Here is a 27,356-nt window from a genome sequence, read left to right on the forward strand (position 1 = left end):
AGTGTGAGAAATCTGAATACAGCCAGCAATTAATTTAAGTCTTACCGCAGTGATAAAAGAAGCTCAACCAGAAATAGCTGGTACAGATCTTGATGATAGGCTACCTCTACCCAACCCCACTTTTTTGCCTTGTGTATTGCTGCCTCACACTGATTGAATATGGCGAGCAGCATGTCAGCTTAACTTCCCAGGCAAATTCTACTCTATCTAAGATGTGCATGTGCCTCCCTTTTAACAAGAGCAGTAACGATCATGTATATAGCATCTTTCATGTAGAATGTGTCAAATCACCTTTGCATTTACTTGTTTGGAATGTAATTTATCAGTGACTCCTCCTTCTACATGTATTATGTGGAGTCCTGTAGCTTAGTGGTTAGAGCACTCGCCCTCGCAAGCGAGAGGACTTGGGTTCGATGCCCGGGCAGGGCGAAGCTTTAGGCAAGTTTCCTTACACCACACGCCTCTGTTTACCCAGCAGTAAGTAGGAACCTGGTTGTTAGTCGATTGGCGGATCGCTTTTCTGGGAGTAATAATCACTTCTTAAAAAAAAATTTGGTCACTTAATCCACATCTGTTTGTGGGATACTGCTGCGCATAATCCGAAACTTTTTGCATTTCACTTGATGTGATAAGGCGCTATATCAAATGCAAGGATTATTATACAGAATAGTTCAGATTGCAGTAGATTTCTAAGCAGTAGTATATTTTAAGATTCAGTTCTAAACTGCTTAAAATATGCGCTTGAGTTTGACCCCTGCAAGTGTTCATTATTGCTCTTTATTTTTTATTGTTTTTTTTAATTACTGCAAATATTCATCACTAGAAACTTTGCAACACTGCCAAGTGTCTGCTGTTTTCAGCTGTGTGTTTACCTTGTGATCATTAAGCCTGTAACCTTAGTTGTCAGAACAGAGATCTTGTAGATAGCTGTAGGGGAAAAATCTTTTGTGATGGAAAGGAAGATAACAAGTATTGTATAATTCTTCCTTGGGCATTTTGAAAAATATTCCATATTCTGTTTTATATTTGAGGAGAGAGGGGAATGTTTTAAAAATGAGCACTGGGTCTGTATGTCCGCTAGTGATCATAAGCTTGAGTTTGTACTCTAGAAAGAACAGAGAAAGTACCAGTGAGTCAGATCCTGCGCCATAAATGAATAACCCATTAATCTGGAAGGCTGTTGGCGAAGACACTGGCAGAAGCTCACTTTTTTGAGTAGTGAGTAAGGATTGTGAACATTCACCTGAACAAGGAGATGGGAAACTCAGTTTAACATCTTATCTGAAAGACAGCATTTCCAATATCTCAGTACAGTATTAGCCTAGACTCTGAGTTCAAGTTCTGGCTTAGGCCACAGCGCCAGTTTAAAACACAAAAGACCATTCGGTCCATCATGTAGGACTTGAACCTACATCCTTGTGACCCAGAAATGGCGTTGATGTTCGCCCATAAACATATAGTCAATTCACTTTACAGTATATTCTGTGAAGCGCTTTGGGACGTGTAGAAGACGTGAAAAGCGCTACATGAAATGCAAGGATTATTATTATGTGGTGGAGGGGATTCTCAGCCATTTCCAACTACACTTAACAATGCACAGTTTCATCTCAGTAATTGTACATTACAATTGCAGAAAAACTTCCAATATAGGTCGTACAATGACTCAAAATAGTTTTGAAATGCAATTTTTAGGTTTGTGATTTTTCGTCCACAGCAGTTGAAGTGAAGTCCTCCTTACCCGTGACGATGCAGACCGCTGCACCCGTCGACCTGCGCACAGACGGCAGAATTCCGATCAGCAACATGGACCCCGTTCTTCGTGAACAGCAGCTGCAGCACGAACTGCTGGTGCTCAAACAGCAGCAACAGATCCAGAAGCAGCTGTTATTTGCTGAGTTCCAAAAACAGCACGAGCACCTGACAAGGCAGCACGAGGTGCAGATTCAGGAACACCTCAAGGTAGTTCCCTTTCTCCTCCTGATTTAGCTCATCTGCAATGATGTATTCGGGCTAGAATAGCATCTCTCACTTCAGACTGATTTTCAGGGGGAAAAAAATATGTCATGCGCGCCTATTCCCACAGCTTTTGTACAGAAAATTATATATAGTAAACTCCTGAAAAATCTACTCTAAGGGTAAAGGTCTCAGTGACAGGTTATCCGAAGTGGCGAGTTAGGCATATGTATAAATACATAAATAAATGAGGCTAGGATACTGACAGCGTGGTGATGACTTGAGTAGCCGTGACTAGTTAAGCCAGGGTTGAGTTATCAGGAGTTTACTGTAAGTACCTGTGATCATCGTGCTCCAAAGTCATACACATTTGTTCTCGAGTTGTTCTATATTTGCGGATTCCCTTAATGTGGCTGCTCTACTGCAAAGCAGCTGATTCTGTTCGAACCACACTTATGAAATGATTCTGAAGTTTCACCTTTAGCGAATAAGTTTTTGTTGGTGTTTATTTGAACGTGTTTTTTTTGATAAACACAATTCATCTGCTGGTAAATGGGCCTCAGCAATCCAGGAAGCAGCTCCATCCAACAGAGGGGCACAGTGACACAATGGGGCTCCGGTTTGTGATGTTCGTAAAACTGATGGCTGTTATTAACTCTAGCTTGTGAATGTCGGGTATCAATATTGATCTACAGCCAAGTAGAGTCTGAAAAAGGTCAGCCAACAGCACATCTGCAGGAAATAGTCTGCTTGTTGGCATTTTTCTGTCAAATGTTGCTGCTGTGATGTTCGCAATTGCAAAGGTTGACTTCATGCACGTTTATTATCGTTGAGTTTCTTTCCTGTAACGATTATTGAATCTGCAACAGCACAAACATTCCTTGGCACCCAGCATGGCAGTCCAGCAGCCAAGTTCGTGAAGCACGCAAAACTCTGTAATGAAGCATAATTCCCCTTTAATCAAACCCAAATAAACTGATGGTAACATTTAGTCCCTAGGGAATGAAAGCTCATTTGTAATAGAAATACTGAATTGATGAAATGGTTTACGCCCCCTGTTTACCTGGCCATCTGTGCCATTTTTGCAAGCAACAACAGGAGATCCTGGCTGCGAAGCGCCAGCAAGAATTGGAACAGCAACGCAAGCTGGAACTGCAGCGACATGAAGAGCTGGAGAAACAGAAGCTGGAGCAACAGTTGCTTATGCTCCGCAATAAAGAGAAAGGCAAAGAAAGTAAGGAAACTTATGACTGGGTCTGTACTGAAGGGTTTATTCCCCACAAGCTGACAATACCAAGCAGTGACGAAAGTGGAGCTGTTACCTGGTGCACCGTACGAGCTCCCTTTCTGAGCTTGGCTTCCTTTGGAGCTTGGTATTCAAGTGCCCACTGATGTGGCAGTGAGGGAAACGCACACCCTTCTGGTGCAAGCTCGCTTGCAGTTTACCAGAGTCGGGGGAGATATTGTCCAACGTTTACATTCAAAGAGAATGTGCTTTATCTCATATTTTATGTCTCGTAAGTTTAACCATAGCATCTAATGCATTTGCAAATAACTTAAATAAATGTTAGAATTTTTTTTTCAGTTGGCAGCATTTTGGTTGTGATTTTTTTTTCTTTTTACTCCCAACATTTAATTTGCTCGGCGTGGTGAACCCACCACCTGCCAAAGCTGGTTTAAAAAATAGGCTTCTATCAGCACCGTTCTCCATTTAGCCACTAGGTGGTACATTGCAATAGTGATCTGAATAATTCCCCCACATTTCTTTCTTGCTGATATTATTGGATGTGAGACTTGTCATGGGAGAAAACCTGCATTAAAAAAAACCTTGAGTTCCAGTGAACTGGGACAATTGCACTAGAATAATAATATTCCACACAGCCCACTTAGTGGTGCAAGTAATATTTTGTCTGATTATGAAAAGTTAATAATAGCATGATCAAATAATGCAAAACAATGAATTAAATCTTGGTGATTACTTTCGTTTAACATACTGATGCTTCACCTTTTCTTAAAACAGCAAATGGTTCAGTTGCATTGCTGACTAAGAAATGTATGTCCATATAGATGCCAAGCGCAATCAACATTTTTTTTGTTGAATCAAGTAGTATCTCCATTATCAGAATGTAGTCAGAGTGAATTGGTGCCTGAATAAATATCCTCTTTGAATGATTTTTCCTACTAATAGGGTTCCTATTAATTGACATACACTGTATTACCAGAATAAATTCCACATGCTTTTAATTGAGGACATTCAAAGGAAACTAATATAGTAAGGATATCCAGTTTGTCTTTGTGCACTTGAGCTTACTAATTTATTTCCTCTTTGCATTTCTTTATTAATAAATCCATGTGAATCAGTCATGCAGTANTTTTTTTAAAAAAGCTGGTTTGATTTTGTTATGAAGTTTAATTCCAAATAATGAGAAAAGCCCTTATTGAAACTATTATGTAGTCCATATGGTTAACAACAACAAAATTACATTTGTAAAGCGTCTTTCACATTGGGAGGGAGTCCCAAGGCACTGATCAGTCGGGGATCAGCACCCAAGCGTGGGGTGGGAGGGGAGTGCAGGGTTGGGGTGAAGGAGGGCAGACGAGTACGAGGGCGGCTGAAGGCACGGTCAAAAAGAAGGGCTTGAGGCAGGGCTTGAAGGAGATGAGGGAGGGAGCAAGTCGAAGGGATTAAAGGGAACAAATAGATCAATAAATGGTTGAGGGCCATTTGAAATGTATGTTATTGAAATGTCATGTTAATGCTAATGAGCAACAAAACTAGCACTGGAATTTAGTTACACTCCCAAGAAATAATTGTAACTGTGTCAAGACAGTTTATTTGTTGGAGTAATTTGCATTCTCATATAAATTCCTTTTTTATCTTCAGGTGCAATAGCCAGTACAGAGGTCAAACTAAAACTTCAAGAGTTCTTGTTAAGTAAAACCGCAAAGGATTCTGCAACAAGTGGATTGAATCATTCCCTCCCCAGCCATCCCAAATGCTGGTACTGTATGTGCATATTGGTATTGTGCCTATGTACATAATGGATGGACTTATCAACATTTTAACCCTTAATACTCAGATTAAACAAGACATCTATGTCAACCCCACGATAAAACTAAGGAATAATGATGTATATTTTAACCTGTTACAATCTTGATTAGAAATGTAATCTCGAGCTGAGTAATAATATATACAGTTAATATAATTTACTTAAAACTGAACATTATGTTTTGGAGTTGTTCAGACGCATTTATTAAAATACATTGCTTAGTAAATGTATATGCTGATAGAAATGTTAGCAACAGAGTTGGAGAATTGCAAAAGCATTTAATTTAATACTCCAGTTAACAGTCCCTTTGGCTTTCTGAAGATCAAAATCAACTTTTATTTTTCTCAAGTATTGCTTTTGTGTGAATTAGCTTGTATATTCTATATTTACACATTTCGGAATAGGGAGGATTTATTGATATTAAAGATACTGAACTGTGTGAAAGGTTTGTGGTATTCTGTGTTGTATGTTTGAGACCTGGTACAGCAAGATTAATGTAGGACTTTTGCTTGTTCTAGGGGAGCTCACCATGCCTCACTCGACCAGAGTTCCCCACCCCAGAGCACGACACCTCCCACCTACAAAGTCGCTCTACTGGGATCCTACGATGGAAAAGACGATTTTCCACTTCGAAAAACTGGTGAGTACGGTGGCCTGTAATGCCATTTATTTTTAAGTACTTTATAAGACTTGGAAAGTGACAAAACACTTTAATAGCGCTCCAAGTTATTTCCAGTCATTGCAATTAAATACGTGGACTTAGAGACAGCCCCAATGAATTAAATAAAATGTGTACTTGGCATATAACATCCGCAGCACAAAAGAAGGCCATTTGTGCCTATACTCGTGCTAGCTCTCCATTTACTTATGTTGTGATGCTCCATTATGTGATTCTTAGCTGGGAACTATTACTCCCTTCAAGAAAATTATGGAATTATTCCAAAATAAGAGTATTTTAGTGGTTATGTTGGACCGGTTGAGAGGGTTAGTTTGGCTCTATTTTACATACTTGTATTTCAATGTCTGTCATATGAAGCGTGACAGACATTGAAATACACTGTAATCTTTGTTGCAGCTACAAATCTTATAAATTTAAACATTTGGATTATATGAATTGGTAAATGCAACACTTTCTTTAAAATCCAAAAATCGACCAAAATCAGTAATCCTCAGCCAAAGCAATGGAACAAATTCCTGTTCTTCAAATTAATTCATTGATTGTCAGTTACCGTCTGCACCTGATCTGCTCTCAAACAACTGATGTTGTACCGCTGAATGTAAACACAAGAGGAACATATTGGCTTTTTTAAGCACAGCATACAATCTAAATATTTGTATTCTCAGAAACCCAAATTGATCTTATGTCGGGGCCGATCAACTGAAAGAACATTTTGTGAGAGTGAATCGATGTTAATCACACTCTTACTTGTGCTGACAATTTACTGATTAAGCAGCAATTGTTTGTTAGCGGAAGGAATACTGGGCCTATTGTAATCTCCCATTGCTGCTGCTGGTACCAATTGCACTGGTGTTTTTGCTTAACCAATAATTTCTGAGAAGTTGTTTGATCAAAAGGGAGAAAGTTTACACAGTTCTCAAAATAAGTCTTGAGAAACCTCAATGACATTGACATCGAAGAGCGAAGCCTCCACAGTCACTGTTGCTCATGCTAATTTGGCTTTGATATTACATCAACATGAATAAAGCGGTAGCAGTAAAATAGCTCAAAGCGATGTTCAAAAGACTCCTGAAGTGTTTCTTTAAAAAACTGGTGTAAGTTGGGGTTGAGCAGTTGCATCTTGAAGCTATTAATTGGGACAGCATTGGACTATAATTTACCCTAAACGTATGCTTTGGAAGATCTTGTGGAGTCCTGTAGCTCAGTGGTTAGAGCACTCGCTTTGCAAGTGAGAGACCTGAGTTCAATTCCCGGCAGAGGGCGAAACCTTGGGCAAGTTTCCTTACTCCACACAGAGCCTAATAATAATCCCTCCAAAACCAAACAATAATAAATTGGTCATTTTCAATCTACGACTATTTGTGGGACATTGCTGTGCGCAATTGACTGCCGCGTTCGCCCACAAGTATACAGTCAATTCACTTTACAGTATATTCTGTGAAGGGCTTTGGGAAGTCTAGAAGACGTAAAAAGCGCTATATCAAATGCAAGGATTATTATTATTATTGTAATAATTTGGTAGCATTTCAATAAAGATTATTCAATAGATCCCTTTTCTCCCACTCCAGAGAGAGAAAAAATCCGTACCCTTGGTTACCCCCAATGACTGTTTCAAGATAATATTTTTTTTTAAAATTGCTCAAACCTAAATTTCTTCTTTTTAATCCTAAATACAGCTTCTGAGCCTAATTTAAAGGTACGTTCCGGTTAAAACAGAAAGTGGCTGAGAGGAGAAGCAGTCCATTATTGAGGCGGAAAGATGGCACAATAATTAGCACATTCAAGAAGAGAGCTATTGAAATCACAGGTAAGAGTGCAAATGTTCTGCCTCTTTCGCACAATCAAATACATAATGTATAGCGTACATTTCTGCATCAGTTAACAACCTGTGATTAAATAAATTTCAGCATCCTGGTAGCAATTTGTGGGCTCTTGTATGTTCGATTTGCTACTCACATGACTGATTCTAACATCTGGAGATCTATAAATTCTGAAGAGTGTCAGTTCTTCAAATTATATTGTGCAAAAGTGCTTTCAATATTATTAACTAACATCCACATGTGCAACACAGTGAAAAGCAAACTTAACCCATGCATCTATTTTGTAAGAGCAACTTTTAATCATGAGTCAAGATCCAGAGCAAACTTGGTTTTGGGATGTATTTCGACATATGGCACAGTAAAACTGCCTGATAATTTCACAGAGTACGCGTTGCTTGTACCTAGATATTAATGTGGCTAAGCCTTTAATCTTCCCATCATTTTAATTTTCATTCCATATTTAGATGTACATGTAAAACAGCCAGCAAATGCAATGAGCTCGTTTCGAATACAATTGATAATGAAGACATGTTTCGCCCACAAATATACGGTCAATTCACTTTACAACATATTCTGTGAAGCGCTTTGAGACGTCTAGAAGACATTAAAAGCGCTATATCAAATGAAGGATTATTATGTTGCCCAGTAAAAATGTGCACATAAAGTACGGTTATTAGCATGTTATGAAGAGCTTTCAGATAGATACTTCACAGAGCTGCAGGCTCTGAAAACTCAGCTGCTGTCACTGAGGAAAGTTTACCCTCTGGAAAGTGCAGTTTCACAAGTGATGTCCGGCTAATGAAGGTCCTTTATCCCATTTAATTCTTGTCTTGCAACTTTGCTTTTATAAAGCGGATTAAATCAATTTGTGCTTTTGACATCATCAAGTGACGTTTAACTACATTTGGTTACCAAAGTTGATCTAGTCCAAGAGATCATATTGAGATGATCACATCATTGTTTTGACTTTGAACCAGTGCCTACATTGACTTTTGGCAGCAGGCAGGTTGGTTTAATGGTCTGAATTATGGTTAACAGAGTTTGTTTAGATATGGAATACTCTGCTCCAGAAGGCCATAGAGATAGAATCAATATAGAGGATTGAAAGAGAAATAGACAGATGATTGAGTAGCAGAGGTATCAAGGAGTATTTCGAAACGATGGAGCATTGAGAATGAAAAGATCTGCCAAGATTAATAAACTGGTGGAACAGGTTTGATGGGTTGCATGACCTCCCTTTTTTTCCTATGTACTCCGCATGAAGGCCACTATATAAATGCAAGTTGTTATAACGATGTTGGCACTGTAAACACTGATGTGTAACTAAGGTATTTATCCAGTTGAACTATTTTGGAATGGGAGAGAGAGGTCCCCTACCTTGGGACTCATTTAGAATGATACAAATCCATAAAATGTAAAGAAATCCATAACATGGATTTATACCATTCTAAATGGTTAAGGCAACGGATCTCGTGTATCATTTGTGCCACTCCTTTTCATAATGTGGCAAAAGGTCCATCTAAAGAACTTCTAAATCATGACGATTTTGGTATGGTGGGGGAGAGGAATTCTCTTTGATTCTTGACTTCTAGAAGTTTGCTACAGTTTTTGCTTCCTTGGTGTAAATAAGTCTCTGATTTGATGTATTTTAGTTTCCTCAGTCTGCAACAGCGCACCTGGGTCAGGCCCCAGCTCTCCGAACAGCTCCAACAATATTCCTTCAGAGAATGGAACAACTGGTTCTGTACACAATATTCATGCTGAGGTAATATTTTGTGCCTATTATTATTACGTCTTAGAGAGCCATTATTTCTTACTGTGTCAAAACTAAGCTTTTTTTTATAGTCCAGGCTTTTCCAGAATGATTTATAGTAATGATTACAGCTGTAAAATCTACAGTCATTAAAATTCAGCATTGGCTTTGGTAAATATTCTTGAAATTAAGTTGCATTGTTAAATATACAGAAAAAGTTTTTAATTTTTTCTGCGCCCAAATATGATCTGATTTTACACAGCCAGATTATCCCCGGCTTTGTAAAATCAGTGGAAAAGTAGAAAATGTTCTAGAGTGTGTCACACAATTATTTTTGTGGTTTGTGAGTAATGGCTATATATTTTTTTGGTAATGTAACTCCATTGTCTGCCAGTCATGTGCGTTCGGGAATTTCTACAGTCTAACCAGCTAAAAACACTTAGCTTGCCAATTGCTGTGCACAATTGGCTGCTGCGTTTTGCCCACAAAATATAAAGTCACTACACTTCACAGTAAATCCTGTTGTTGCTGTAAATTCTAAGGGTTAAGGTTCACCTCCTCATTGCAAAAGCAAACCCGTTTTAAATTGATTTCAATTTCTGTTTCATAATCGGTCATTTCTACGCTTAGTAACTTATGCTTATAAAAAGAGAAATGTCATTTTTTTTTTGGCATGTTACCCATGTTGTGGTAAATAGCTACAGAGATAGCTTGCCTTGATCTTACTATCTTTACCTATTGCACTCAGTATCCAGCTATGTTGAGCTCAATTTTTTGGATCCCGGTATTGTGAAACCATTTAAAAATAATTTAACCTTGAAATTACTGTTCAGAACACACACTGAAAAATGAAGGAAACATTCTGAAATGTCGGACGTGTTGTCACACATCAAAACTAAGGATGACTCACTCCTGATTCCAAGAATTAACGATTTTGTGTCGCACGTTGTCATTATTAAGTGTTTATGGAGGCTTTTGCTGCAGGGAATTAAGTGCTGAATTCAATTATTTTTATATAGAAACTCTGTCAGAATCCTGTGTGAAGGTGGCTTTATTGGTTCCTGGAATGAAGACTGATTCATGCAAACAAATTCAATAAATGCCTTCCTGCTTAAAGTGTGTAAAGGCAGTAGGCTAAATGTTGGTTTCCTTTGCAGTTTTCTATACTTCGGCATCTTGACCTCAAACTAACCTTCATAAAGCATCAGTGGGAAACTAGTGCTGCAACTCAGAGCTCTGTACAATAGATTTTAAACTTAGATTTGCAGCACAAGTATCCAAACTTAGCATTGCATTGAACAATGCCCATCCTGCCATTGCGGGTGGTGCTTGATCCAGAGGAGGAACAAGTTTCTTCACTGTATAGGGGAGTCAGCAAGATCAGTTAATAGCCCATTTGACTCTGGATCCGAAAATGGTAGGTTCAAGCCCCATTTCAGGATTTGAGTGCATGTGCTGGCAATTGGGTCCCGTTCTCAAGTTGCTAAACTCAGCAGCAATTTGTGCACAGCAAATTACCTATAATTTTTCAACAATGTAGATGTTGTATAAAATGCAAGGATTATTATTCATCTATGAATGAATCCAATGTATATCTATGTATCTTCCAATAGCTTTGTTAAATACAGCATACATTTGTGCCACAAATAAGAGGACAAGTGATGTAGGTAACCTATTATTGTCATGTTTTTGGTTACACCTTCCATGTCCCGACATAGAATTGAGCATTCAATAGATTAATGTATGCAGAAACAATTATGAGGCTTTCATTGATGCAGCCGATAATTTGAGAAAGTGCAAGTTCTTCCTAGAATACAATCCTTATCCTCCCCTTTCTGTTGCTCCATGGCTTAGCTGATGGGGAGATAAAAACAAATTGAGCTGAGTGGAGGAGAACCCATTAGGCCATTAAATAAACAGTAAATAAAGCAGTATTTTTTCTTTTTCATCCACAGAATATGCACGCGCATCACAGAGCAATGAACACTGATGGGTCAGCAAGTCAGCTCAGCCTCTACACATCCCCCTCACTGCCTAACATTTCCCTAGGGCTCCCAGCTACAGTCACAGCATCCAACTCGCAGATCAATGTAAGTAGACAAAATAATGCAGGCACGTGGCATTGTGCGGGGAATATTCCCGTTGGTTAACTCCGTTATGCTTTCTAGTTATTTTAAAAAGCTACAACTAATGTAGATCCACATTTACATTTGACGGCCTTACAGCCACACTAATAACATTTCATTTTAGGACAAATGAATGAAATTCTCACAAAACAGGCTTTACTCACTCTCTTAAACAGAGAAATTCTAGTCTAGATTTATTATATTTATGTAGCATTTTGGAGTGTGTGGAGTTTGGCAAACTCAAATTCAGTCGTAATTCTGAAGCCGCAGTTCTTAAGAGAATTTACAATCAAGATCAGCTTGAAAATGAAGACTGTATTAAGCATTTGCCAAATTTTGGATGATGTTATGTAAATATAGCAAAACTAGACCTCAGTGGAATTTCTTTGTCCCCACCCCATTGTGTTTCCTGACAACTTTGCACATTATTTTCATAGATTGCTCTCAAAGACTGTACGATCTGATCTGGTCTTAAGCTGTGCATCCTGCCGCTCCACTACTGTTCAGTAGATGTTGAACTGAAAAGGAATAGGTCCAGGATAACTCCTGCTGTTACTTAGGCATTTGGAGGTTTCCATTCTGTGCTAAAAGTGACTTTGTGAGACTCTCTGTAAAACTGTTTAGGCATTTGGTGAGCACCTCTGCTCTTTGTGAGAGGAGGGTATCGAGTGTTTGAGATTTTTCTGATTCAATCTGTTTGAATATTTAGGAGAGACTAAGATTCCTTTTGCCTGAGAGCCTACATTTTAGGTCAATCTGCTTCCATGGAAGGTCTCGCAACAACTGAAGTGAGGGCTAGTAATGGTCGCAAGTGCTGCAATGATTTAGAAGTTTGTTTCTCTTTCCCGTCCCGTGAATTTATTTTAATCTTTAATTTCACTTATTCTTGCCCTAAATCGTGGCTGAAATCAATAACTTGAATTCTTAAATAAAACCGCTTCTCTAATGGAATGTGACGAATGGGTAGAGAAGCAGAGATCACCTCTTTTGTCATGGGAATCCAGTATTCGTGGACCCACAACCTGGATGTTTTTATTGCTTTCTATGTATGTAGGCATCGCAAAAGCTGTCAGCCCAACAGGAAGCGGAGAGGCAAGCTATACAGTCTTTACGCCAGGGTGGTGCTTTAACTGGAAAGTTCATGAGCACCACCTCACTACCATCCTGCCTCACAGGAGTAGCAATTGAAGGTGGAGAAGGCAACAGTCACAGTCACCCTTCCCTCCTTCAGCACGTGCTGCTACTGGAACAGGCTCGACAGCAGAATGCTCTGATAGCTGGTGAGTTGTCTGCTCACTATTGAACTGAGGTTTTAATCCAATGGGCACACTCTGATACGCTTCCCAAGTGGCCATTATTCCTGTGTTCTCTTTAACGGGGTTTGTTGGCAGGCTATTTTACTGTGTCAGAAAGGAAAAGAAGAGCAATTGGCATTTGTAGCTGAGCCTGATCCTGTTCATCCTGCGCATCCATTGTACAGTAGGGGTCGCTAGAGAGCAATCAGCTGCTGGGACACTGTATATCAAATGCACGGATTATTATTATAAGCGATTATAAGGGGCTATGTCAAATATCCCAATGTCCTTTTGAGTAAAAATACTAAAACTAGACAGTGTTCTCTCTTCCCCTCTCTTTCCTTTCCTCCCCTATCCTCTCCCAGAGTGAAAAAGATTTTCAACTCAAGCAGCTAATGCTGCATCGATCGACTTGTTAAAAAAAACAAACTAGATCAGTGAGTGTTTAAGATCAGTCTTGGAAGATGTAGGAATAGATGCAGATTGATCAATACATATTGTTCAGACCAGAGAATGTGTGGACAGAAGCAGCTTAGGGTGTTGGTGGAAGGAAGGAGGCCGGGTTAAACATTCTAAAATGTTTACCATACAATGGATGGGATCGCATACAGGAGAACTGGTCTTAAAACATTTTTTTAAAAATAAATAAACAAATGTTTGAATTGGACGCACACAGGCATTTTTGCATTGGAAACGATTTATTTATTGTTGGTGTTAATTATTTTACCCAGTGCCGCTCCACGCACAATCGCCCCTCGTGACGAGCGAGAGAGGATCTTCCAACCTTCGCACGGTGAACAAATTGCCTCGGCACCGTCCGCTCAGCCGTACCCAGTCAGCTCCTCTACCCCAGAGTCCACAGGCTCTGCAGCAGTTGGTGATGCAGCAACAGCACCAGCAGTTCCTGGAGAAACAGAAACAGTACCAACAGCAAATCCAGCTGAAGGTGAGCAAAACACAATCCCAAGTTATTTGTCTATGCTTATTTTAAGAATGCGTTGGAATAATATTAATCTTGCATTTGATATTGAGCCTTATCACCTCGTGGGGGCGTCTCAAAGCGCTTTGAGATGTCTGAACGCATACAGTCAATTCACTTTACAGTATATTCTGTGAAGCGCTTTGAGATGTCTCGAAGACGTGATAAGGCGCTATATCAAATGCAAGGATTATTATTATAACTCCACCACCTTTCATCTTAGATTTAGTTTTTCAGATGACCTCCAAGAAGAGACAAAATAAGTTTCTTTACAATTTATTTAAAGATGGGGAAAAATAGGTGAAAAGGCCAAAGTCCATTTATTGATTTTTAGTTCAAACAATGCTTCAGGAACGTACAACTCTGATCATCGAATGCACCGGTCTTCAGTTCTTCAAGTCACCTGTAGTTCAAAAATGAAACTTTAATAGAAGCTAACTTTCACAGCAGGACGTCAGTTCATACTTCTGCAGATAGAAATCACTTATAATAATCCTTGCATTTGATATAACACCTTCTCATGTCTTTGAGACGTCTCAAAGCGCCTCACCGAACTTAACAGCACTTCACAATAGAGTGGTCTGGTTGGCTGTTCTATTGAAAATGATTGGGAGTTGAGAAAAGCGACTTGTGTGAAGATGGCAATAAACAAGGTTGACAGGGATGGGGGTGGCTTCAAGATGGAGAAAAGTTTAGAAGATTTTCTCGACTAGTAAAGTAGCCGCAATGAATGAGATGGAATAGAAAATACACTCAATGTTAGATAGACATTTCAGGACATCGTGACAGCAACCATGTGTGGCATACAGAATACGTCTGTATAATTTGAGTTCCATACTGCCCCTCCCCATCCAGAGTAACCGTGTTTGCATAACAAATGTATATTAAAATATATCACTTGGTAGGAATTCAATCAAAAGCAACAGTAGCAGACTTGTGAAATTAATTTAACTTGTGGGCGCCAGTGGGATTGAGTCTGTTAATTGAAGATTTGTTAAATTGAGTATTTGTTTCTCCCCCCACCCCCCACCCCCACCCCCCCAGATGCTTTCCAAGTCAAATGAGCCACCCAGACAGCCTCCCAGCCACCCGGAAGAGACAGAGGAGGAATTGTGTGAGCAACAGGACATGCAGGAGGATCAGACACCTTCAAGCAGCAACCGCCTCAATCCCGGGGAGAGCGAGGGAGCAGACCAGCCCCCTGAGCAGGACGCAATGCAGGTGAAGGATGAGCCACCGGATAGCGAAGAGGAAGATCAATTGGAAGATCAGAGAGAAGCTGAAGAACAAACGCTGCATTTTAATCAGGTAATTCCACTGCTTTATTAACTTCAATTTCCTATCTGCAGTGGCAGCAATGGTCTGGGACGATGAGTCACTACTTGCCGCCCACTTCCAGTTCCCATTTGATTTGATGCTCGCTTTTCGTAGCAGCAAGCAATGAAATTAACTTTTATAGTCCGTGGGCTTGAACTTTTTTTTAAGACACAAAAACCCATCAAAGATGACAATCCCATTGGAAATGCCGATCCGATTTGAAGAGTAGAAGTTGGAGATCGTTTTTAATTATCACCGAATATAAATATACTTTGTATACATTGCCTAAAAGCCTCTCGTGGATTTTTTTTCCTCTCTCCCGACTGTTGAAAAAGCTGAATGAAATATTTAGAATCACCATAAGAAAGTAATGAATGAGGGATGCAAATTTTTTTCTTCCCTTTAACTCTCTCCCACCCACCTTTTCTCCCTGAAATTGAATTAATTCTCAAGTGTACAAATTCATTCAGAGATTTGTATTGAGACAGTATGATTTGGAGACTGCACAATCGCAAATATTTTGCACCTTTCGTTTGCTCAACGACAACTTGTATTTATATAGCGTCTCTCATGGAGGGTAGTGTCCCGGAGAGCTTGACAGTGATGGAGCACGACGCCGGAGAGGAGGGAGGTGACTAGGCACGGTCGAAGAGGAAGGTCTTCATGCGCGACCTGAAGGAGGGGGCAAGGCAGAGGGTTAGAGGAAGAGTGTTTCAGAGTTTCACAAGGGGTAGTGGCTGAAAGCGCTATATAAAATGCTACTATATAAAAAAGCTAATCATGAAGATGTTATGGGTTCAAGTTAGGATCTTAGATGATGCTGATTGCACAGTACCTCTCACGTTGTGCCATGGAGTGCAGAATGCAGGTTTGCACCTCCAGTTCGCCATCTCATAATGGTTCAGCTGAGCCTGGGTTAGGATCAACGCACCATCTAGAAACCATGCATTTCACCATTGGGAGGGAAGATGGTGCAGTGGTTACGGTTTACTTTTCCCTGTTTAAGCCCTCTGAGATACTGCCCCACGTGAAGGGCGCAAAATAAATAGTTGTTGTTGTTCTTTTCTCACTGCATGGTGAGATATGGCACTTAGTGTGCAATGTACCCAAATAAAAAGAAGGCAGATGATACTTTTGTCAAAACAAAACAGATGGCATCACCCTTTTTGTTCTGTTAAATGGTGCTGTTTTAAAACCTGTTTTGGTTTCCAACAATTCCATGCTCTCACTTTACCAAATCATTTCTGTTTAAGTAAAGATAGAAAATGTGCTCAATCTACTCCTTTACAGAGCTGAATAAACATAAGCATCATATATACTAGTTGACGCAGAGAAATTCTAAACATTATAAGGTTACCAGCTGCAGGCACATTAGTAATGGAAAGATCAATGGAAGGTTACGTTCAGCATTAAGTTTCCTGGTTGGTACCATAGAATGGTCCTCAGTAAATGTGTGTTGCTTCATACAGTTAGAAATGCAAACTAGAAAAGGGCTCTTTACCAAATGTGAATCGAGTGGCGCTATTCCTTAACACTTTAACTCCTTGTGAGTGCATGAAAATCAGATCATAACTGCCGCAAGAGATGTGATTTTATACCAAAAATCTAATTTATCTGATGAGCTAAAATCCAATCCTACTTAAGTGATGTATGTTTTCCATTGCCCCTTAATGAAGATTTGATTATTTTAATGTTACAAGAACAACAAGATTACATTTGTACAGCGCCTTTCAAGTCGGGAGTACGTCCCAGGGCGCTGGACAGTGTACAACATTTCAGATGTCAGTATCGAGGTATAATCATTGACTGTGGTGTAGGCACCACATATGTATGTAAGAGCAATTGGAAGGTTCTTTATTTGACTAATTTGACTGCTGCAGCTTTAAAAGTGAATATTGCTGTTTAATAGTGTTACTGGCGATTCCTGCAGATGTAAGGAAAGATTTTGTCAATCTTCAGTAAGATATTGTCACTTATATACCTCCCAAAATTTTAAAGTTAACTCAGGGTTTCTAAAATAAAACATGCAAGGGCCACTGAAGCTTCAGTTACTTATTGGTTGTTGTCTCTTATAAAATCCACTGAACCAGACATGGGGAATGTTCCTTTGTGATCGTCAGGCCCCAAAAGAGTGAATATGTCCCACTTATTCTGATCAAACGCATAAAATGCACCACATTGTCTTAATCTTCGCCAGTTAACTAAGAGGTTTGGTATGCGAACGGATGCATTGAAAGCTTTATTGGAGGTGCTCTGCCTGCAGAAAACTGTTCCCACGAATAAACATACTACGTAATATCAGGGAAAGAGGATTTCTTGTTCTTTTCAGCGGGGTTTGTGGTTTTCTATTGGCATAGCTTTTCTAAAGTCATAGCAGAAGGTGGGATGTAACCACAATTGCATACCCTACGCTGTAAGAAGTTCATGCGGTTTCTTGCAACCATTCTAGATATTTCAGCACATCAGGAGACCAACCATTCAACCATTGTTTCTGTGCTCTGCCTGCTTCCAGCTGGAGCTATCTACTCGAATGTAATTTCTCTGCTTTTTTCCAGTTACCCTGTTATCTCGATTTGTCACATGTTATGTAATTCCCTTTTCATATTATATAATTCACTCTGTATCAATAGCCATGTAGGCACGCACTGCCCGCTAGTTTTGAGTAAAGCTAAGCCATTACTGACTAGAAGATTGCTGATCACAGCCAGCACAGTCCTTGTGGGTGCTACAAGGAGAGCAAACGACAACTTGCATTTATGTAGCGCCCTTTATGGGGGTAGTATCCTGGAGCGCTTGACAGCCTAGGTTCCCACTCCTGATTGCTAGTCTGCTGGAAACTGAGTGAGTGCGTTGCAGGCATTAGGTAATGACTGTGATGCTGCTGTCTGTATCATAATCGGCCAATATTTACTGGCTCATGTATTAAATAAACTAGGGCAACATACCAGAGAGATGCTGCTCTGTGGAATTGTATGTTAGCAAAGCATGATGCAGAGCATGGTACTTTAGGAAGTGGACTCGGTGCAATTTCATTTCTCATAATTGCAGGATGCAGTGTACACATGTTAAAAGATATTGTGTGATGATTGACGGGAAAAATCTATTTTGTTTAGAATGAAATTGGTTTAGGATAGTTAAACTGAGACAATTTCTATTTAAGAAGCAACAAACGGAGAAGAGATAAATGCAATAAAACTTTGAATTGTATACACAAAGATGTTAGCTTTTAGTACAGTCCAGAAAATCTGTCGCTTGCCAGTTTCACATTTCTGTTCATTTCAATGAGCCAAACTGCAACTGGGTTTATAAATCTGAAATTGGATAGTAAAATGGATCAAAATTAGTTTGGATTTTATCTAGTTTTTAGATTGCTTTTCTGGAAAGTTGCTCGGGTTGTTTGATGGTGATTGCAGGCCAGCTTTAGTCCTGCAGGAACCACATTTTAATACTGTACTCCAGAGCTACTACTGTGGCCGTCTGGAATTTTACATTGCAGCTGAGCGCTGCTCAAAGCTCAGTGATGGGTTACTGTGTTTATTATTTTTTCCAAAAGTATAATTGCATAAAGTTGTACCTTTTATGAACAGCGGATGTCAAGGGTCTGATGCCCAGTCATTGAACACCAGTTTGCTGACTTAGTAAACAGAGGCACATGTGAGATCATTTACCAGGATGTCGGGTGCATTTCTAAGCTCAGTCTATTTAATAATAATGGCTCTCTTGTAGAATCCGAGTAAAATTCAGCATCATGAATTATTATAGCCAGTGTCTTATAACTCCGCCTCTATCTGCTGCCCCCAGAGGTATTTTCTGTTTAACTTCTCACTGTTGTGACATTCTAAAAGCTGTAGTGGCAGAGTGCTAGACCACCTCGCTGACAACCCGACTTCAGATACCAGATTCAATGGCAATGAAGTGACTGTTTCTTAGCTGGGCGGGTAACAGGAGCACCTTGTGGTCGAAGGCTCGCTCCATCTCAACTGGAAGAAGATGAGCAATACCAAGTACCATTGACAGAAGCTATGGCAAAGTCTTCAGGCAGACTTTTCCATCTTACTGGCAAAATGACAACACAGAGCTGGGAATACAGTAAAGAATGGAAGGTTTTATTTTTAGAACTGGAGCTTTTGTTGCTGCGAGATTGACTTGGTGCTGTTCAGTGTGTGTTTAAAGCTTCCATTCATACTTGTAGCCAGTCCTTTGAATGGTTCCTGTGAATGGATAGATCTGATCTGAGGAGACATGCAGGAAATGGTATCCTGTAATGAGCAATTTGTTGTAAAATAGGTATTCATTGCGTAGTTCCACTGTCTGGCAAAAATGCTGCAATCACGAAAAAGGCATGAATCCAACATCGTTTGTGGAGATTCCTGCTTTAATTAGGCATGTAGTAATGTGCTGTTGTGTGTGTGTGTGCGTTTGTAGCTATAATTTTCTTTTTCAGCATTAGATTACTTCCCAAAAGATTTTTGCAATCATCAAAACGTATGCAGCACTAAATTGCAGACTAATTGGGTAATGCTGTGAATTTCCATCTGTTGTTTTGTGAATGTAAAATGACCTCGAAGGCAAAGATTGCACATTGAGCATTGCTGCTCCTTCCATGGGTGATGAGTATCACACATGGAGTATCAAAATTCACACATTTTAAGCCTTTTTATTAAACAGAGTTTGTTAAATACAATCATTATAGACTAGATTCATTGTTTCCTAGCTACCTGGACTATTTGACCTCTTAAAACTCCATTGTAAACTCCTGATTGCATGTGGTACTGATTGAAACGTGGTACCCAGATTCTTTGTGGAGTTGCCATGTGAATAAAGCTTCCCAGTGTGTTGTTTATCTTTGATGCACATTGCCAAGTCATGACAAAGAATGGGGGAAATAGCAAGCATATGCCTTTTATTTTGAGACTACAAGTAAACACAAAAGGATTTAACTCTGAATGCTAAACACACCAATTTAGAAAGTGAAGGACTGTCTAGAAGAGGCAATGTGCAACCTACAGAAGTTGTATGTAGAAAGGATGTTTATGCCAGGATTTGAAAATGCCGCAACAAAATCTGTAACCTTTGAGATTATGGCAGGAATCATGCAATGGAACCGATGATGATGCTTTTTCAGAAGCCAAAGACTTTGTTTACAAAATTGCATGCAAAAGATCTTAGATGTAATTTCATGCATGCAGCGTGTTTAACACACACCACACGCGCACTCACACACAGACCTATTGATGCTTGACTCTCGTGTTTTGAAACAAAAAGTTTGCAAACTGCCAGTTTGAAAGAAAATATCCTGTAAACACTTCTTTTTTTTTCTTCAATATCGGTAGAGAAACTGGATAACATGACCGTTTTTTCATTCCACGTGAAAAAAAAACTGTTGGTTGCCTGCCATTAAGTAACTGCAAGCAGCTTTCGCTACAGGATCATAGCACAATGCCTCGCTCAACATGGGGGAGGTTTTAAGTACATTGGAGAGTAAACAAAAATCCAATCTATATTATCCTGTAAATGTTTGTTTCCCAATTTGCATTATTTTAAAAAATAGCAGAAAGCCAATTGTAAAAAAATACTGTGTACTTTCTAGGGAGCGCAGTCGTGTTTTGTGATCTTCTGGCTCAAAGGAAAAATCCTTGTTGACAAACAGTGTTTTATGTATGTGTGTGTGTATAAGAGAGGCCCCTACTGCTCATATAGCATAGTAGCCTGTTTAGCAATAAAAAAGATGGTAGTGGACAGATCATGTTCCCTGTGATTTAACAATAATTGACTCACTAAAAGGATTTTCTAAACCACCAGTTTAGATGAAAATTCCGAGTCTCTTAAAAGTTAGGAATTAAATTTCTCCCCGACTAGTGTCTCACTGTTCACAGTGGAGATACAGTGCACGTGCTTTGTGTTTGCACAAAGAAGCAACATTACTTTACTTTTATTCCCCTGTGCTTGCCACTCATTTAAATTGCATGTACACTCTGGTGGAGCAGGAACAGAGCTGCTGTTGTGCTTTGGCTGTCATTTTGGGTGTTAATTGCAAATCTTACAGATGGGTAAGTTTGTTTTCGTTCTGTTTGTTGTGATTTGTTTTAAACAACTCAATTATTTCTGTTCGACTCGCTTCCTCGAATTTAAAGTTTCACATTTATCAAAAATATTTCAGGAATTCTGACTCATTGGACCAAAGTTGTTTCTTAAAATAATTTTCCAGATTATTCTTGCAACTCATGGCTTTTGTGTTGAAGGGAATTGGATGGTAAATCAGACTAAAATGGACCCATTCCTCTTACCAGTCGTTCCCCTTCTATTTATAGTTCCAGCACTGTGATATCACGTCTCGAAGGCGTGCTGAGGCGCTATATCAAATGAAAGGATTATTACCAGCAATGCCTGGGATTATAGTGGATGTGGGGCTATCGCCAAAGGTCCACAAAAGATACTCGTGCACCCCAATAACTTAATTCACTTTTCAATTTAAACACAAATGTTTGGTGCCTTTTTTTGGTTTCCACCCCTTTATTTTCGATCCCTTGCACCACTATTAACCAGGTAAGAGTGAGTTATGGTAAGCTGCGCTTGGGCCCGTCTTTTGTGCCTGGCCTTTGATCAATATCTTTGGGGGGAGAGAAAACAATCTGCATTAGGATGATTACTGTAGTACTGCACTGCGGTCGTTTCTACCATTACTAAGCTCACTTGTCAGGCAACAACTTGTATTTATATAGCACCTTTCACGAAGGGTATTGTCTCAAAACCGTTTACAGAGATGATGTATAACACTAAACAGGGAGGTGGGAGGTGACCATAGGCACAGTTGAAGAGGTAAGTTTTCAGCAGCTTTTAAAGACCAAGAGGAGGTGAGGCAGAGCGAATTTAGGCTTTGGCAGAAAATAGTGCCCAGAATCGTTCAATATTCACATCAAATCATTTTGTTTCATTTCAATTAATTTTGTGCTCGTCGGACTATTTTGCGTTGTTTAGTCTGCAGTAGCAGAGGGCTCAGATTAAAGCTCCCTCTCTGCACTACTCCAGCAATGTCCCCTGCAGCACCAGTGTAGCATCTATATCCTCACACCTTGAGCTGCCCGGGAGTTCTGCTGCCAATTTAGCAGTCCGCAGTTTGTGTTGTGAATTCATAACCATGCCTTACAGACACTGGAAAACGCACCCAATTCTGGGCTGGATTCAGACCTCGCTGCAAGAATTCAAAGGGCATTATTTTAACCTACTACAACTTGCAGTCATTTTTGTTCAATGCAAAATCCTGCCATGCTCACGCTTACTAATCAAAAAATTACTTACTCTTTAGCTGAAGTTAATTGTTTTTTTAAAAAAACAACTTTTTTTAAGATTGTATTCTTAAATATAAGGCTTTGTTTTTTTTTATTGCACATCATGGAAGGAAATGGTTTGAGTACAAACCTAGATTGACGTAATGCAGCCTTCCCTACCCCCGACACACAAGTGTAATGTAGAGGAAGAGTTAATGGAAACTGGCGAAATCCTTTACACTTTTAAGCTTAATGTCAACAAGGTTAAGTTTATTTAAAAGGTGAGAAGATGAACTTTCTCATATAATGCACTTTGGGAAGAACTCCCTCCACTGTGCAAGTGGTTATCACTGCCTTTTGCCTCCAGTGTTGGAATGCAGTACTAAGCAGTTTATGGGAAACAGATGCTTTTTGTTTTATTCAGTGCTGCCTGACATTGTCCTGTTGGCAATATTAAAAATATTTTCAAAGCTAACTTAAATTATAGTGTCTCCTAAGTAAATATGTTGGATAAATACCCTGGGGAGTTTCAAGATGCCTGTCATTGACTTTTGGCATTCTTCAAAAGGCTTGGCCACAAACTCAGCTTTAGTTTTTTTTTCATAACGTATTTTAAAAGGCAACTGATTTTTTTTAATGTGATGTTGTGACCTCCAACCTCTCAGTACAAAGGATCCAGTATTTACAACAAATGTCTTCCTTCAGAAACTGCGAATCATCTTTTCAAACTTCCTGTTTCTGACAGCAGCTGAAAGAGTTTATGATAAATGTCATTTGCCGATTTGCTTTAGGCACATTCTGTGTGTTACAGTGTTGCTCAATAAGTCTTTTTGCAATAATTAGACTCATTCAAGGGGGTCTGTTGATAGATTCTGGGAAGGAAGGTCAAGGTTAACAATCTGCCTAAACCACAGATCTCTTTAAGAAAAACATAAAACTTCCTTTAACTAGTGATCGGGATAATATCTCTTTTAATTATAGTAAGAACACAAGCCCAATTGCTGTTTTGTAGTGCAAAAGAGAGGGTTAAAAAAGCCCTCTTGCCGCTTGATGTGCAGCTTGCCATCTGTTACACAATAATTTTTAAATATTTATACTTTGCACACACGGTGAGCTGCTGATCTCAGCTGTGGTCATCTGGAAAGACTCCCAAGCAGAGGCAAGGTGCCTCTCCATAAAAGGAAGGAGGCAAAAATTGAAGGGCAAGGTCAATACATGTCGCTATGAGACATTTATCACCGACCACTTTGTGGTGGAGGCAGAAGACCAGAAGCGGGGTCACTTGGTTGTCTGCTCGATGGAGTGTTGCACGAGATCGGAGACGAGGAGGGAGACATTGTGAGAAATATAAATATAAAGAAATGAATCCATTCTGCTTTCTTTGGCACGGAGCTTCAGTTGTCGTTAAACTGTAAGGCTGCGTTGGGTTTTGGGCGTGGGTGTCAGGCATGAATCTATTGTCACGAGGGAAAATGCGGGCTGGCACCTGTGGATCTCTGAAAAGGTGTTCCTCAACTCAGCTGAACTGGAGCTGAGGATGGAGCTGTCCAGTCCCCAAAAGGAGGGAATATAAGTTATATTTCCAGAGCTTAGCAGTCACAGTGTTACCAGCATGAGAGCAAGTTAACCTCTCAGTGAGGGAATATGACTTGGTGTGGTGAAACCTAAACTGAATATCATTGTGCATTCATAACCTTTGAACATAGAATTAAACTGGAATCGAAGTAACCAGCGAGTCCTCTGTGATCGTGTAGAGTATTTAGTGGAAGAAACGTAGTGTAGAAAGTGTGTGAGGGTGGAAGAACGACCCTCTGAGGAACTGTTAAATGAAACCGAGTATGTGTATGAAGCAGAGAATTCAAAATGTTTTGGATTTTTATTCGAATGGCTGTAAATTGTGGAACCAAACTGAAAAAAATCTATATTTTCACCTTTCATAGCAATTCTTGGACCAACAACGCATGCAACAGCTTCACGTGTACCAGGCTTCCGTAGCCATGGGTAGCATGTCTGTGACCGACCGGCATCGACCACTATGTAGAGCTCAGTCATCGCCAGCCACTGCAAACTTAAAAACTCCTGTTACAGAGAGCCCCATCAAGCATCTTTTCACTACTGGTAAGGACATTATATATGTGCATTTAAAAAAAAAGTTGCATCTACATTTGAAAACTCTGTGTACATTAAAGTGATCAACAATGTTTTAAAGAGTGCTTATAGAGATTACATGTCACACCATCTTTGTGGATTTGAGATATTAAGCTATTTTGTACACTACTGAAAGCTGGCTTCAGTGTGATCTGCGTGTATCTGAATATAAGTGTTTGTTTATGAAGTGGAGTTTTTTTTGTGTGTTTATAGTATAGCCAGTTCTTTAGAGCTTTGATTACTCAGTTTACATCTGTGAATTGGCCTCCATCGTGGGATTGGATAACTCATTGAGTTATAACATTTGAATCCATCCCCGATTGACTAAATTGCCTGATTGAGTACACTGAGCTTAGTCACTCTCAACCCACTTCCGAGTTCGGTTCAAGTCCACAGCACAAAATGTCCACAATTGGCAGACTTGACTCATTCAAAGGCTCTTAGGATGGGTGGTGGTGGGAACCGGAAATATTTCATTGCTGCAGTAGAAAGACCTCTTCCAAAGTTGAGGTTAAGGTAGGTTATTATTAAGGCAAAGCAGAATGCAGTTTATCCTGCTGATACTGTTTCTGGGAATTGGACAAAAAAAAGGTTTCATTCCCAAGCATGAATATTTACCAAAGAAACATTTAATTTGAGAAACTGGCATCAATTATTTTAAATCATCTCAGGGCAATGGATGACTAAAATAACTTGGCTCCAATTAAACTCAAAGTGTTAAAACGCTGATCATTTGGATTATGATCTGAGAGCAACCCTTACTGATATTTCTTCTCTCTCTAGGTTTGGTCTATGACACTTTCATGCTGAAACACCAGTGTACATGCGGTAATACTAACAACCATCCAGAGCATGCAGGGAGAATACAGAGCGTTTGGTCCAGGCTCCAGGAAACTGGGCTGCTCAGCAAGTGTGAGGTAAGAAGGTAGGGAGAATGATGGACGAGACTCAAAAGCTATCCAAAAATGCTGGAGTCAAATACAGTTTCCCAAGAATGAATGATTAAGAGGATTGCTTCAACTACCAAATGTTGACTTTTCAACTGTGACGTGAACTAACCATTGCAAACACAAACTCTTGTGTTCTATTCACAGCAAATATTTTTCCACTTTCCCAGCATTGACTTTCTTTAAAATGTTTTTTGAATACACCAATCCTTGTTAAGGAGTTTAAAAGCCCTCATATTTTCTTTATATATTTTTAAAAGTCACTGAACATTTCATTAAATGAAATGCGAGGGGGACGTGCTCTGAAATTTCGCACAGTTCTTAACTGCAACTTGAATTGTGTTGGAAGCATCCATGCATTATGGGCCCAGGGTATCAAAAGTGACTAACTTGTGGAACTGCATCTGTAAAAGGTGTGAAAAGTCCAATAGCAAATACACTGGTTTCTAATCCAAAACTGGTCTGATTGGAGTCTGCCATGTTTTCTTTTATTGGTCTAAGAAATGAGCGTTTGTGTTGGATGTGTGGTACAGCGCTTATCTACCCGACTGTGTTATTTTCTGGAATGATCAGCAGTTGCCCTTTTCAGGCTCAAAACAGTTCTGAACTACTGTATTAGAGTGTTGCTCAACTCAACAGCCATGTTTAGCCTGAACAAAAAATAGTCCTGCATTTACTAGCTCACTATTTAGAAACAAAGAATGAGGAAGTTCAGTGTAATTGGTCCTTCGAACATTATCATTTCAACTCTGGCACCTGGGTTACAATCCAACTCAAACTGGATGTTCAAGGTCTTGATTAAAATGAAGGGAAGCAATTTAAACCCAATATAAGGTAGGCATAAAGCCAGGTCTGTATACTAATATGGGAATCCTGCTTGAAAGATCTATAAAAATATACAGTGTGCAAAATATCCTTCTGTTGCAGAATGGGGTGTGCTTTTTTTGAGGTTGGCTTTTGGGTCTGTTGCAGTATAGTGTATTGGAATACTTGCATTGCATCTGTCTCTTGCAACATGTCACAAGGAAGTGTTTGCTGCCTCAGGATATACATTGATAAGTTATTTACCAGAAGTGTTGTCCTGCACTGTAGGGAATATAAATCTAGACTCGAATAAAAGGTGATGGTTTTCTCTGGCTAGAGGAAAAAAATATACAGGTTAGAAGAAAGGTTAACCCACAGACTCCATGTTGAGCTAGACTCGATCAAAATTTAGACTCCGTATAAACTTTCTACAGTTTAACTTTATACATCTCTTTTTGCTTTCCCGGTGGCATGGTTTCCAGATCTTTTATTTTTAATGGCTCTTTCTGTTCTGGGAAGCGTCCCCAATACTGACTGCTGTCCTGTTTCTGGGTATCGCGTAAGTCAATCAGTTGTAATCCTACCTTTTGTATAATGTATCTGTACCTAGCTCTGTCATATCTCCACTATGTATGTATTGTATGTGTAAACAAAATCTTCAATAAAATGTTATCAAAGAAAAAAAAATGGGAAAGTACAATATATGTCCAGATACTGGAGAGAAACCCAATGAGAGTATAGATGAATTGGAAACATTTTTTTTCAAAAAAAAGTCTAGTGCAAAACAGCCTTTGGATTGTTGTATAATATATACTAACTATTTACTGCCTCAGCAAAACACTGTGATTTTAATACCCTCTTTCGAATCAGTGATGTTCTAATCTGTGGCTATCACATTCACAAGTTGTTGTATGCTTTTGTGAACACCAATGCGGCACTTCCGATTGTAACTAACGTTCTCCTCAAAGCACTCGATCATCTCAGCAGCACAATGTTAACGGTATGTTACTGATTCCATTTCCTCACTTCAAAATCCTAGTTAGTATATATTATATAAACTGAAAGATGCTGTGGAGCGAGGTAAAGGCACCAATTCAGTCTCAGGGAGGGAGGGGAGAGGATTAATAAACCTCTCCAACTGCTTCTTTGTGGCTTATGATAGGATTGAAGTCATTACTGTATTCTGCTGTGTATAATGCACCCATTTTTTTCTGGAC

At 39.4% G+C, this 27,356-nt stretch overlaps 1 protein-coding gene across 1 annotated transcript in view; it reads left to right on the forward strand.

Annotated features, from left to right (window-relative positions):
- The window catches only part of hdac5 (histone deacetylase 5), a 113,151-nt gene that overhangs the window by 57,421 nt on the left and 28,374 nt on the right, over positions 1 to 27,356 (forward strand). The window contains 13 exon segments of the mRNA XM_042343301.1: positions 1,715 to 1,959; positions 3,043 to 3,187; positions 4,838 to 4,955; positions 5,522 to 5,643; positions 7,359 to 7,382; positions 7,385 to 7,489; positions 9,155 to 9,267; positions 11,211 to 11,345; positions 12,436 to 12,661; positions 13,408 to 13,622; positions 14,700 to 14,963; positions 24,181 to 24,358; positions 25,172 to 25,305. Coding sequence (XP_042199235.1) covers positions 1,715 to 1,959; positions 3,043 to 3,187; positions 4,838 to 4,955; positions 5,522 to 5,643; positions 7,359 to 7,382; positions 7,385 to 7,489; positions 9,155 to 9,267; positions 11,211 to 11,345; positions 12,436 to 12,661; positions 13,408 to 13,622; positions 14,700 to 14,963; positions 24,181 to 24,358; positions 25,172 to 25,305 — 2,024 coding nt within the window.

The sequence above is a fragment of the Callorhinchus milii genome, unplaced genomic scaffold, assembly GCF_018977255.1.
Source record: "Callorhinchus milii isolate IMCB2004 unplaced genomic scaffold, IMCB_Cmil_1.0 Scaffold23, whole genome shotgun sequence".
NCBI classification, from domain to species: Eukaryota; Metazoa; Chordata; class Chondrichthyes; order Chimaeriformes; family Callorhinchidae; genus Callorhinchus; species Callorhinchus milii.